We start from the raw sequence: 12,156 nt of genomic DNA on the forward strand, positions 1-12,156 counted from the left end.
TAATAACATCAAGTAAATGGTAATAAAGAATTAAATTAAGTGAACAGCAACAGCTAGCGTTTTAATGCACATATTGTTTTAGGCAGAGACGGGTAAAAACCGGTAAAAGTCGAGGGTTGATATAATTTATTACATTACACTAATTTTAGTAATTTATTAAATTGTGCAAATTAATCGGTAAATTTTTGCGCATGAACAACTTTATAGTAATAAACGAAACAGCGGACAATGATCGCTTTCCGTTAATTTAAGTTACATTCGATTAACGATTTGCGCTGATGGCCAATGAACTTATTTATTCTCGATAACGTTTTCTAATTAAACCCTTCCTTTTACTCTCAATGTTTAAGACAGCTTTCAATAAGAACACACTGTTATTAACTGTGAGATCGTTGCTATATATCCATGATTAGTAGCCGTATATAAGGCGGCGCATCTGCACATATGAAGCTCAATATGGCACGATGGAACATGTGGAAGTGTTCCACTAAACCCTACTCATAAGAATTCCTAAAAAGTCTCAATAAGACTAACTTTATAAATTACAATAAACGTTTTCACTGATTAAGTCATAAACCAACGTAAAACTGTTTCTCGCTTCTGTATAGTTCGCCTCACCCATACATGTATGAGATAAATGTAATGAGGCCACGTTATTTATAGGCAAACTTTTTTCGCCTCATCAACGTCGGTGGCGGAGCGACACCTTCTAATTAAAAAGCTGAACTTTTGGGTCAGCGTCTTCCTGGATAGAATCCAGCCTACTGTTGGGCGGAATTGCATAGCCCCCAATGAGGCATTTCGCTATCTTGAAATCTATTTCGGCGATCTTATCCTCAGCCGTGGGCCGTACCAGTGCAAAAATATGACTCTTGTCATCTTGCTGTAACTTGTATTTCGCCTCTAGCTGGCGACGAGCCCTCAATTGTCGATGAGCTTGATAAACGTTTTCAAGCTGGGGCGGACTTAGGTGGATCATTGATGCCGACCTTTTACGAACGGGATAACCTGAAATCAGTAAAACCTATATTGTTGTCAACAAGCTTTTCAAAGTAGATTTGTTCACGGAAGTTCATTGTGCGGCATCGGGATATCGCAAGTAAACAAATCAACATCCGGGAGCTTCCAAGTATTTCCGTTTCACTAGAGAATACGGTAGTGTTAGATTAGAAGACAAGTCAAAAACTAATTTACCAATTTACAACTGCCTATCGTGTCAATTGCCTCATTACGTGGGTTATGAAAAAAACATAATGGATATAAACAATTATTTTGAACGGATTAAGTAACCTTTGTGCACGTCCAGCACGGGGCTGACTTTATCAACGGATGACTTACTTTCTAAGGTATAATGTATACCGAAGTCGCTTAGTGATCGAACTTCACGACGCGCAGCAGCCGCCTGTCGCTCGAAATCAGGTTCAGCATCTAATTGAGCAGGAGATGTGTCCTGGTCTGAGCTCGGCGCGTTTGCCTGTGAAGATGTATGAAGAAGATGCGATGTAGCTTCAAGTCGCATTTCAAACTGAGGGTCGGTTACTTGTTGTCTATCCTTTACACAACACAGGTAGTCGTCTGGCGTATCGACATTAATTGAGCTGAGCCTCTCAGCGCGCAGTGCGAGCAAATCTTTAATCATCGTATAGTTGTCAAGCCTGATCCTATGTACAACAGACGCATGTGAACAAATCCCCTCAAAGTCTGCAGCCCACACGCATGTGCACACGGGGCATCGTAGGCACAAAGGACGTCGCTTATAACGAACGGCTCTTCCGTTTCGACCCTGATTTACTTTCGGTGTTGATGTTTCTCGACCTGCCCAAATAAAGTATATCAATATGCTAGACCACGCCAATTGAAGTGTGGTATTTAATACATTAAGTAACCCTAATTAGATATAGTAAGCAATCTCAAACATCTACCGATAAAAGCACAGGATAAATGAAAGATAATACCCGTGTCAACGCTAAAACTGTTCTAATTTGGATTTTGAAGACCAAATACATCAACTAAGTAAGCAACAAGGTGTAAAATGATGTGTGAGTATAAATGTGACAGTTCACGCAAATTTTAAAGTTCTTCCTGATAATTTACATATGTCATAATGTGGTAACATATGGACGTGAGAAGATTATGCACTCGTCGTTTTACCGCGTCTTTAAAAAAATGCATCAGCATAACGCCTCGTGTAACAAGACGCACTAATTACAATTAACTATCTTTCAGGTCGACGGATGTTCTTATCGCACAAATTTTTGCTTTTTCAGAAATTTGTCACAGGACAGCAAAAATAACATAATTGGACTTTTTGATTTACCTTTGCGTCGTACCCTCACGTCGACATGTGGGACACTCTTGCGGCGACACAATTCAGGCGTATGATGATGGTCGAAACCAACCATTTCCGATCTTGAGTTATAGTGTGCCGTCGGACGGATATGAGGATTGTGATGCGTTAGTTCGGCACGATCTGATACCATTTGTGGTTTGTTCCAGGGTTGACGTTCCTCTTGCCTTACATCGAAAAGCTCATCGAGGTCTACATGATGGACGTTGACTATATGTGAGTGTAGTCCATCCCAATCGGATGCTCTTACGCGGCGACATACTGGACATTCGAAACCGTCACGCAAGGTCCGTATACGATAGTTGCTTGCATCAGCCTTCGGAAGTCCAGACCGTGGTGTTGACATCGTCTTTCAATTTTTTGAGCCTTCCCTTATTTGAACAGGGATGCTGAATTCACACAGTCAACAAAAAGGTTCAGGTAAAAAGAGTAGAAAAATCTGAGATAACTTTTAACATTAGCTAAGCATATAATCGTAGCTTCAGTTAGGTCTATGTGTTCTTCAACGAGCTATTACGAATGAACCATCGCTTAACAATGGACTGCATAAGAATTTCGCATTAATAGCAAATAATTTGGTAAACACAGTTAATACAAACCGTATTTTTGCGCTAAAAATACACTGCTATCTGCTACGGTCCGGGCAAAATAGTTGTGGCCTATAGCCACCGTAAAGAGCACGGTTGTCTGCCAGCGTTGGCTTTACTGCAGGATATATTGCTCTCTATCCCGAATTCCCGATTACCATGCGAATGCCCAATTATTCAAAGCTATGTTTTGCTGAATCATCCTTTATAAGCCATAACCGTAGCTAGTTATTAACGTGAGTACGTTCTATAGAGAAATCAATGTAGTGCGTCAATCAAGTTGTTGCAACGCTGCTGGAGTCCATTGTCATGAACAGCCCACACCGTAAATTCTATTGGAACATAACTGCCGTCAAAACCAACGTCAGGTTACGCCGCCAGTATTCAATTAGGTAAAGGCATACATCACGTACTTCGCGTTTTAGATGTTTTCTAGCTTACCGGTATTGCGTAGTACGGGCGTAGCGAAACGAAAGGCGCATTCAAGTAGAACAATACAAAAATGTACTTATACAATAGTTAAGCTCACTAAGTTCTGTAACTATGAGCACAAAGCATTGCCAATATGAACGCACAAAAACATATGGAAGATGAAATTGGACAATATATTAGACTAAAATACCATGCGCGTACGGGCAGCGCACCACTGAGACCCTTCACGCCAGCCACGGAATATCAGCACCGCGACGATCGATCGTTTATAGCAGACATCACTACCGCCATCTTCTTTGCTGTGGCTGACGCTGTTACCCTTGTGACACGTGACCGTTCAAATGATCGCGTATGATTGCCGAAAATTTTCATTGTAGTAGCGGGCCAAGTTCAACCGTGAAGTCGAAGTACGCGCCAAAGACCACAATGACCTGTTTAATTGACTAAATACCTTTGGGTTGAATACACAACTCGATAAGTTTCCTCTTTATCTATCACTCCTGCGGTGCATTCGAGTCTTTCAAAAGATAACCCATCTGGTATTGTAGATGCCAAATGACACATTCATTTACGCCATGGTAGATCATTTACGCCACGTTCTAGTGATAACACTGTGTTGTGCTTGTATATCAAATTTATCATGTACTATAAAAGCAGGCAATTACTAACCAGTGAAGAAATACAATAGATTCTTGATATGTGTATTATCTGTCCTTTCTACTGATCCCGTAAGGCCTTCCAGCTTCAATATACGAAAAGCGAATAGTATCTATGCGCCTTCGGTCTGCAATATTTATCGGCTATTGTCAACTACAGCAGCGGTCAACCTTTTGTAACCTGAAAAATGACTTAAAAAAATGTCGAAGATTTTAAGCGTGCCGTAGCGTTGAAGCCGAACAGGAAAACAACTACATAGAAATATATTGAAGTTGAACGTGAAAGGGACCGGGCCAAAGATAGGTTAGGTTAGGTTAGATAGTTTTCTAAAAATAGATAGAAAAATCAGATAGAAAAATCTGAGGAAAGACGGAAATACCGATACATTTTCTGATTGTGTTTTTCTTTAGATACATATCTTATACGCACAACATCTAACTTACGTGGACACTACGCACGAGCCATATAAGACGGGGCCCTAAAACAATTGTCAGTAGTAAAAAAAAACTCTTATCTAACTTGAAGTCAAATCCCCTGGGTCAATCAAAGCATTTCCCCGTCTATAAATACATAAGCTGATAGTAAAAATATTTGGAAATGTTAAAAAACTTATGATAAAAAGCATTCCTGTATACGAGAACTTTACAGAAGGGTATGCTTTCCAAGAGTAATTTTGGCAACATTGAATTAATGGAAGTTCCCTGTGTCGTGCGATCTGTCATGCACGAGTATATACTCCAGTAAGTCAACTAGATGCTGACATCGAATAATCTTCATATTGAATTGAACTTTAAATCTATAGGACCAAATAGTATCACTTTGAACTGAATAGTTATCTTTGGAGTGGACTGGTTATATATTTATCACCTCTCCTTACAAAGTAACCTATAAAGGAACGTACCTTTGGAGGTAATATTATTACAAAGCCGCTGAGAACGTTTTGCAAATGACAAACACTAAAATAAAAGGCATAACGCATCGTACAGGCATGTTACTATCGACTGTTTTATTCCCCATCTGATAGGAACAATTATTTCCTGTTTAACAATACTGAGCTGTACGCACATTGTACTGTACTTTGAAGCTCTACTATCTATTTACAAAATGTAACAGTCACCCATACTTTAGATTGCTTGACGTCATCCCTACAGGAAGATTTTCTATGAAATTTGTATTGCACTAAAACGAGGGTTTTTGAGGGTTTCTTTTGCTGTTTTAATTTGTGCATATTTTTTAAACATCCTGACTGAAATAACTATGTTTAAGAATCAATGGTCTTCAAATGAAGATAAGGATTTCTGAAACAAACATCTGAACAGTCCATATGGAGTCACAATGAAGGGCGTATTACAGTAAACATCCTAGGACATGTAGTACAATATTCTGATTCTAGCGACCTTCTTTTGTCAGGAACAGTTATTGCTGTGTGCGCCACTCCTGACCCAGGATAACGAACAAAAAGCTATACAGATATTGAATACCTGGTAATTATCATTTTTAGAGGAATAAAACATTTATCAAATGTTTTATTCCTCTAACGACCTTTAGCTCTAATGATAGCCTTGGCATCCAGCAAAAACAGAATTACAGTCGATTTTTTGCATTAAACGTTGCTCTTCGCTCATTGGCCCAAATAAGGTGGACACCATTGTAAACCTTTGATTCCAAAGACAGTTATCCCGTTGGCGACACGACGACTCTCGCGCAGCTGCCAGAGCTCGAGATCGCTCGTACCGGACTACTTCCCCTAAAACGAAGAAACACGTCAGCGTAAACATTGCAGTATCAAAGCTATTTTCTTAATTATCTCCCGGTTCTTGCTTCAGTTAAAATGAATAGGATCATTTGCTACCACCCATGTCTTTTATCTATTCTGTAAAGTTTCGTAAGTGACAACACGATTAACCTGCATATGAATATCATTGGAAAGCACACATAAACATGCGGATATTGCTCAGACATGATAGAGTAATTCTGCAAATTAATGCTAGTCTCAGATCTCCAATTAAAACAAATAGTACAGATGGTTATATGAACAACTCCCACCAGATGGCGCCTATGAATTTTATATGAAAGCAACGATGTATGGATGTCTCAACTGTTTCACCTCTGGCCTTGAATTGATTACCTGCACTTTATTGCCGGATTCGCCATGTTTTATTACATATCAGTTGCTTTTGTTGGTGCTTTCTTTTCTACTGATTGCATCTTACTATTTGAATGATCACCTGTCTACAAATATGTCAGGGGCAGTGATTGAAGTTCACACATTGAGATAAACAGTCAGATTAACTTATATTTTCTGTTTGGTGTTAGGCCGATTTATTGTTCGACCACTTTTCACAGGAAACAATTAAATGAACCGAGCAAACAGGCTCGATGGAGATGGTTAACTGCCTAGCCAAAGGTAAATAAATCATATCCACTTTACTATAATCAATGTATCCATACTTAGACTACGAACGTTTTTGACTAATGTAACAAATGCCAACCTAACTTAAAGAATTCCATCTCCTAATGCTGGCTACGGTAGGGGCAAGAATTGTTAGGCTAATACTATCATTACGGGAAGGCGTCGCTTGTTTTTTACAATTTTCTTGATTTCTCGCTTTCTCAGTTAGAGGTTTAGTCGGCCAAGCCACTTGAACACCAGACAGATGATTGAAGTAACCCTACCGATAAGCTCATTGATTCCCTGCAAACCGAACTGCTTCGTAAGCGAGTATTGTGTTGGCCAATAATGACGGCCTTCAACGAAGAATTGCGGGAGATGTGCAGCTACCCGGGACCAGCCAGCCATCATTGAGTTTGCCGCAGCAGTTGCAGCGTTGGTCGTCCCCTAAGGAAAACAACGTGACTTGTTAAAGAAAAAAACATCTGCAGCAACTCCATATGACGCTGGACATAACTGATGAATAGCTCAGATGTATGAATAGAAATAAAATCAAAACTATGTCGCAGGGACAAATGAAGACATCTACTTCCGGCTGCAAATTCTGCGAGACCGTATGTTTAGTCTAAAGTATAGAGTGTCCGTAGCATTTAGAAAAGAAAGTTACAGTTGTGAACGTTACAACTCGAGTCATAGTAAAGTATTTGATAAACAACAAAAAAAAATTAATCTTGCATTCAACTTCGAAACACCTTAAAGATGGAAACATTTCTTGGTATCAATCAATACTATCGACTAGATGTTATATCGATCTAGCAGAATATGGCCGTACACATCTGAGACCCGTTCGTTTAGAAGAGAATTATGCACAACTGTAAAAATACGTTAGCGTAACACCGATAATCGTAAAAGGCTGAACGTGAAAAAAACACCAATCTCTTACTGCAACGGACAATGAACGTGAACAAAAAACAATGCTGATTCGACGTATAAAACAAGTACAAAAATAACTGGTCAATTTTTCAGCTCTGATTAAATTTTTTTTTCCAAATCGGGAGCTTACCGTAGCCGTCGCACCGTTTTGTAGCGGTGTCTGTCTTTTTACGATACGCGTAGATCGAAGATTGATTGGGTCGTTTGTGTATTGCGCGTATTCTCGAACGCGCTTGATGTCCAGGACCTTCTGGCTAAAAGCACAACCCAAGGCACCTAAAAAAGCGATAACGAGTGCGACCCTTATGCACAGCAGATTCATTTCACTAACAAAGCTTCTTATCTCTTACGAAGTACTCCGTTGTTTGGAGAATGCCTCCTTTGGCCGCCCTGATCGAATGTAACGATTGCGCCGAATAGCAATCCTCTTTCTGTAGGGGAGTCCACAAAATGGCGCCGGCAAAAAGACTACAACATCAAAACATATGGAAGCACGCACACAAATCAAAGAATGTCATGGTGTAGTGCTAATAGTGTTAATCCAGAACGAGCGGAACGCATTGAGGTTTCGTATTGTAGTGCGTGTATTTCAGTACGCGCACTACAATACCCAGTATTTCAAACGAGACGTGCGTTCACAATTGCGAGCAACGCTGTTGTTAATTGTTTTTATTTCCATATAAAACCTTGTAGTAATTTAATTGCTAGAGACTATGAATGCGTAAAGCCTTCTACAGCGAGCGTTCATCAGTAATTCACCAACGACCTATTATTATACGATTATGGTTAGGTGCTGTTTGTAGTTCAAATAAATTGTCCATTATAGATGTTTTTGTTGTGCTTTTTTTTACTGCCTTTTTTTAAATATAAAAACTATTTGATCCTTTTGCGAGGAATCTTTTTAAGCGTTCCGACTAAAGCTATCTTTTTATACCTATGCGTAGGTTTTTTTTAGTCCAAATTTCATGCTAACTTCACCAATGATTGTCAAATAATCGTCATAGATATTAAACGAGAGATGCTTGACGCACAACGCGTGAAAGCCGATGGCATCTCCATCAAAAGCTTTTACGTTTAGTTATCAGACCCAGATTTGTAGTTTTATAGATGACGGGCAGTGCGAAATTTACCTGGCAAAATGTACGTACTATTATATATATACAAACCTACTTTTTGCTTGTGGTCAAAGGGCCTTAAGGGTCGTTTATGAGGTATCGGTATGGGTGTCTCTTATCACTTTCCATTTATACTCACTGAGTTCATGCAAACAATAAAAACAGTCTTTTTTTTATGAACTGGTAAAGCATCATTATAATGGAAGTTTATGAAAACTACTCTGTCTCCCAGTGTTCGACTTTCCCGTTAATAGATAATACTCATACAAAGAGTACATCTTTCTATTCATGGTATTAATGGATCTGATACAACCTTTCATGTCATCTACTTTCTTCTATTTTGATCTACAATAATTTTGTCTAAAAAAATATATGTATACATAAGCTTTTAGAGGAAAACCGCATTGGCCAGACCATCCGCAACGTTGCAGATAAAAGCTTGTTGAGGAATTTCCGCTCTAACTTTAAATGTCAATGAAACTTCCTAATCAAAAGTACAGTTTGTACTTTGGCATGCCATCTATAGAAATAAAAAAGTTAACGGAAAAACAAATCGATATGTAAGAGTCGAGTGCTCTAATCCCTTCCCGCCCTGAGAGCTGTTCTATCATGACCGCCCAGGCGCAGCGGCAAACGTCCTTACATGAGGCACTGTAGGTTACTTAATTACCGTCCCTACTACATTTCTTTTTTCTACTTTTTCTACTTTCTACTTTTTGCAGCCCATCACTCTGATTTGCATTTTAAGCTTCACAGTTTTACCGGCTTGTATCATACAAGCCAACCGAGAACCCCTTTTCCTTCGTGCGTTCTACTTTTCACCTCGTACCATTTCTGATGAACAGCTGCTTCACTCTTCCGGATCATGTTTTATGCACTCGTGGTCAGTAATCATGATTGCGATCGCCTGTCAACTTTATTAAGCCCTATTGTATAACGGCGTGGTAGGATGGCTGTCTTTGTAATGAATTCATGCCACTTAACAGAAAGGTAGATAAGTGGGGTACGGCCCAGCTATGGGAACCATTTCACAAAGTTTTTATGATTCTACCTAGAAGCTGATAAGGCGCAGCGTAACTTATCTATCGGCTCATAACACAAATAGATACGGACCTTACTAATATACTATATAACCTAAGGTACTTGCGCTAATGATTATGTGGGCAAAGTTCCGATTCTTCTGCATAGTTGCAAGATGATTAAATAGTTGCACACAAAATAGCTCATTATTGATTGACTGCTTAGATTGGCTGAAGCAAAATCAATTCTGTAACGGAGAACATAGACATAGTAGTACATTCGTATAGAATAACTGCTGCCATTTCAATTGCGTTAGTATTATAGAGTGAATTATTTAGAAACTAACAGGAGATATTGGGCAATGAATTTTTACATTTGAAAGCCTAAACATACTTTATATTGTCAAATAGAAGTGATCTTGACTTCTGAACCTCCGGATACTTGATAATAACGTTACCCGTAGATCAATGACGTCGTACGTATTATTATGTGTCCTCGTTAAATATATTGGAATCATTGTATCGTATATTCCTTAATCATATTGAGAGCAATAGCTGGTGTCACCAATGATGCAGCTGTTTACTTGCCCACTAACAGGAGCAATTGAAATAGCCTAGAATCATGACTTAAATCTCCCTCGTTGCCCAATAATGAATCCATGCGATGAAGGGACCGATATATGTGGTAATCACAGGCTGATGATTCCTAGCGGATTCTATCAGTCACACGAGTTTCTTCTCTTATATTATGGGCGACACTTTTTCTCCAAGCGTGGACATTTTTCATCTAATGTAGTTTTACGTGCCTCCTAGTTACTTTCTTTTGATCGCTCAATCAAAACTATTGTATATTATTTTCCACCAAAAAATCGCAATTCCGACGCTAACGATGGAAATGGTTTTCCTCTTCGCCCGATCATTTTTGCGACTCCAATAATAGATGGATTAAAGCTTTTTCCGACCGAAGAACGGAACAGAGGTGTCTGTAAGACACTTCTATTCGACAGAGCTGAGTGAAACTAAGTGAGCTGAAAACAGATGGGTATAGTAAACATGTGAAACAACTGATGTTTGATTGGCGGTGGTTTAAGAAGCGCGAGGCTTTTTTCCTCTTGGTTCTGGCCGTAAAGTGACAGGAGTCATCGGAGCCGCAGTAAGCTGATTCAGCACAATCAGGATATATCTCACAAATCGTAGACACACGGAAACTGCGTATTGTAGTTGTAAACATTTTATTATGTCTGATGAGTAATTATATAATGAATAATCCACAGGATTGTGTTAGTAAATCATCTACCAAATTCGACTGCTTAAACTAATCGCAGTAGATAAAATAGAAAACCGATAAGAAGTATGTCGTTCGTAACTAGGGTACTGCTGATTATATTAACAAAAAAATGTCGGCATGCTCAATCGTTACGACTTCGAGAATAACTTCTGCAGGTAGTTGAAGAAAAATGAGATAATTCGATTGAAGCTAATACGTGAATATTCTAGAAAATCAAATGTGTTACAACTCATACAGGCTCAGACATATCTCTACAGCTTTTGAAAAGTCTAGTCAGACAAAACAAATCGTTCATGATTTACTGCCAGGGATGAACATCATGACTTTTTTTTACAAGGAAGGCATAGTTAATTACGCTCAACCACATCCAATTTACAATCGACTTTTGCGTTTAAGTCTGTAGAAAGTTTGAAGATCGGTAATTAACAACAGCATTGACCTGACTTGGTGGTATCATTCGGGATTGATCTAGCCAAATACTCAGACTTGAAAGAAATGTTAAGGAAATGAAAGGGAGATATCACGACGCTCTACTGCCATTAACAATACTCGAACCCTCAAACTGGCAATACCTAGCTTAGCAGATAGGCAAAGCCTACTAGAGCCTCAAGCTAATTTAAGTTTTCCTCTAATGTTAGTCTGTGATTTTTTCTGAAACATTTTCCTTAAAAACATCTAGAAAATATAAAAATCAGTTGGCCGGATGAGTTGGATACTTGAACTTTCAGTGTTTTAAAACATAGATGAGAATTGACGAGCTTATTCGCCATTTTAGTATGATCAAACAGAGTCTTTGCACTGCTGTTCTAGAGGTCCGTAGGTGCGCAAAACTAAAAGGAGATTGTCGACTTGGTTAGGTGGAAAAAGCCTGAAGGCTCTTGTTCAATTCGCACTTTTTAAATGTCTGTATGTAACAATCATTGCGTTGATTCTGCGTCCATCTATGATACATAAGTAGGGCCTAACTTTAACTCGGTTGTAACCCTTACTTAACCTTTTTAGTCCGACAATTCTGGGCCCAAGAAATGAATACTTCATATGGCAAGCAGTCCTTGCGATGGTGCAGAGGTAACGTGTTTGCCACCTAAACTTAGAAACACGTGGGATGGGGTAGATGAAAAAGCGGGCGTTTTGTGCTGGGGGCCAGCAGTCTGAAGCAAAGCTTAGCTAAAGCAGTAGCGGGCGCAGAAAGTCGAAATACTTATTTATGAAATATGGCAGTATTTCAAGTGAGCGTACATTAGTAACACAAAGTTATTAGTCACTTTACCCTACAGACTTCCAGCACAGATGTTGTTTCTTTCTCTCCAGCTGAACATTAAAAAAATTATTATAGGGTTTTTTTTCAAAAGGTAGCATTAATCGCTGTATGTTTTTTTAGTTTAT

At 39.0% G+C, this 12,156-nt stretch overlaps 2 protein-coding genes and 1 long non-coding RNA gene across 3 annotated transcripts; 1 reads left to right on the plus strand and 2 right to left on the minus strand.

The window, feature by feature from the left end:
• Window positions 1-109: 109 nt before the first annotated feature.
• LOC111251851 (uncharacterized) lies at window positions 110-2,693 on the minus strand. Its single transcript, XM_022808904.2, has 3 exons — window positions 2,318-2,693; window positions 1,339-1,815; window positions 110-1,008 (listed from the first exon to the last, which is right to left on the minus strand). The coding sequence occupies exons 1-3, from the start codon at window positions 2,691-2,693 to the stop codon at window positions 710-712; spliced, it is 1,152 nt and encodes a 383-aa protein (XP_022664639.1). The 3' UTR covers window positions 110-709.
• Window positions 2,025-8,175, plus strand: LOC147755586 (uncharacterized). Its single transcript, XR_015327978.1, has 4 exons — window positions 2,025-2,039; window positions 2,227-2,767; window positions 6,340-6,430; window positions 6,641-8,175. It is a non-coding gene; the product is annotated as an uncharacterized LOC147755586 (long non-coding RNA).
• On the minus strand, window positions 5,002-7,670 carry LOC111251852 (uncharacterized). The gene is made up of 3 exons (XM_022808905.2): window positions 7,479-7,670; window positions 6,700-6,862; window positions 5,002-5,770 (listed from the first exon to the last, which is right to left on the minus strand). Exons 1-3 carry the CDS (start codon window positions 7,668-7,670, stop codon window positions 5,574-5,576), a joined length of 552 nt encoding a protein of 183 aa, XP_022664640.1. The 3' UTR covers window positions 5,002-5,573.
• Window positions 8,176-12,156: the final 3,981 nt, after the last annotated feature.

The sequence above is a fragment of the Varroa destructor genome, unplaced genomic scaffold (assembly GCF_002443255.2).
Source record: "Varroa destructor unplaced genomic scaffold, Vdes_3.0 BEIS01000005.1, whole genome shotgun sequence".
Lineage (NCBI taxonomy): Eukaryota > Metazoa > Arthropoda > Arachnida > Mesostigmata > Varroidae > Varroa > Varroa destructor.

What these genes read in the sequence shown, in the direction of transcription:
- LOC111251851 (XM_022808904.2), bottom strand. Translation starts at nt 2,693, where the DNA reads ATGTCAACACCACGGTCTGGACTTCCGAAGGCTGATGCAAGCAACTAT. An exon ending in CGTGAGGGTACGACGCAAAG is followed by an intron (nt 1,816 to 2,317) that starts GTAAATCAAAAA and finishes TTATTTGGGCAG; the next exon opens with GTCGAGAAACATCAACACCG. An exon ending in TATACATTATACCTTAGAAA is followed by an intron (nt 1,009 to 1,338) that starts GTAAGTCATCCG and finishes TACTGATTTCAG; the next exon opens with GTTATCCCGTTCGTAAAAGG.
- LOC111251852 (XM_022808905.2), bottom strand. Translation starts at nt 7,670, where the DNA reads ATGAATCTGCTGTGCATAAGGGTCGCACTCGTTATCGCTTTTTTAGGT. An exon ending in AAAACGGTGCGACGGCTACG is followed by an intron (nt 6,863 to 7,478) that starts GTAAGCTCCCGA and finishes TGTTTTCCTTAG; the next exon opens with GGGACGACCAACGCTGCAAC. An exon ending in GGGAATCAATGAGCTTATCG is followed by an intron (nt 5,771 to 6,699) that starts GTAGGGTTACTT and finishes TCTTCGTTTTAG; the next exon opens with GGGAAGTAGTCCGGTACGAG.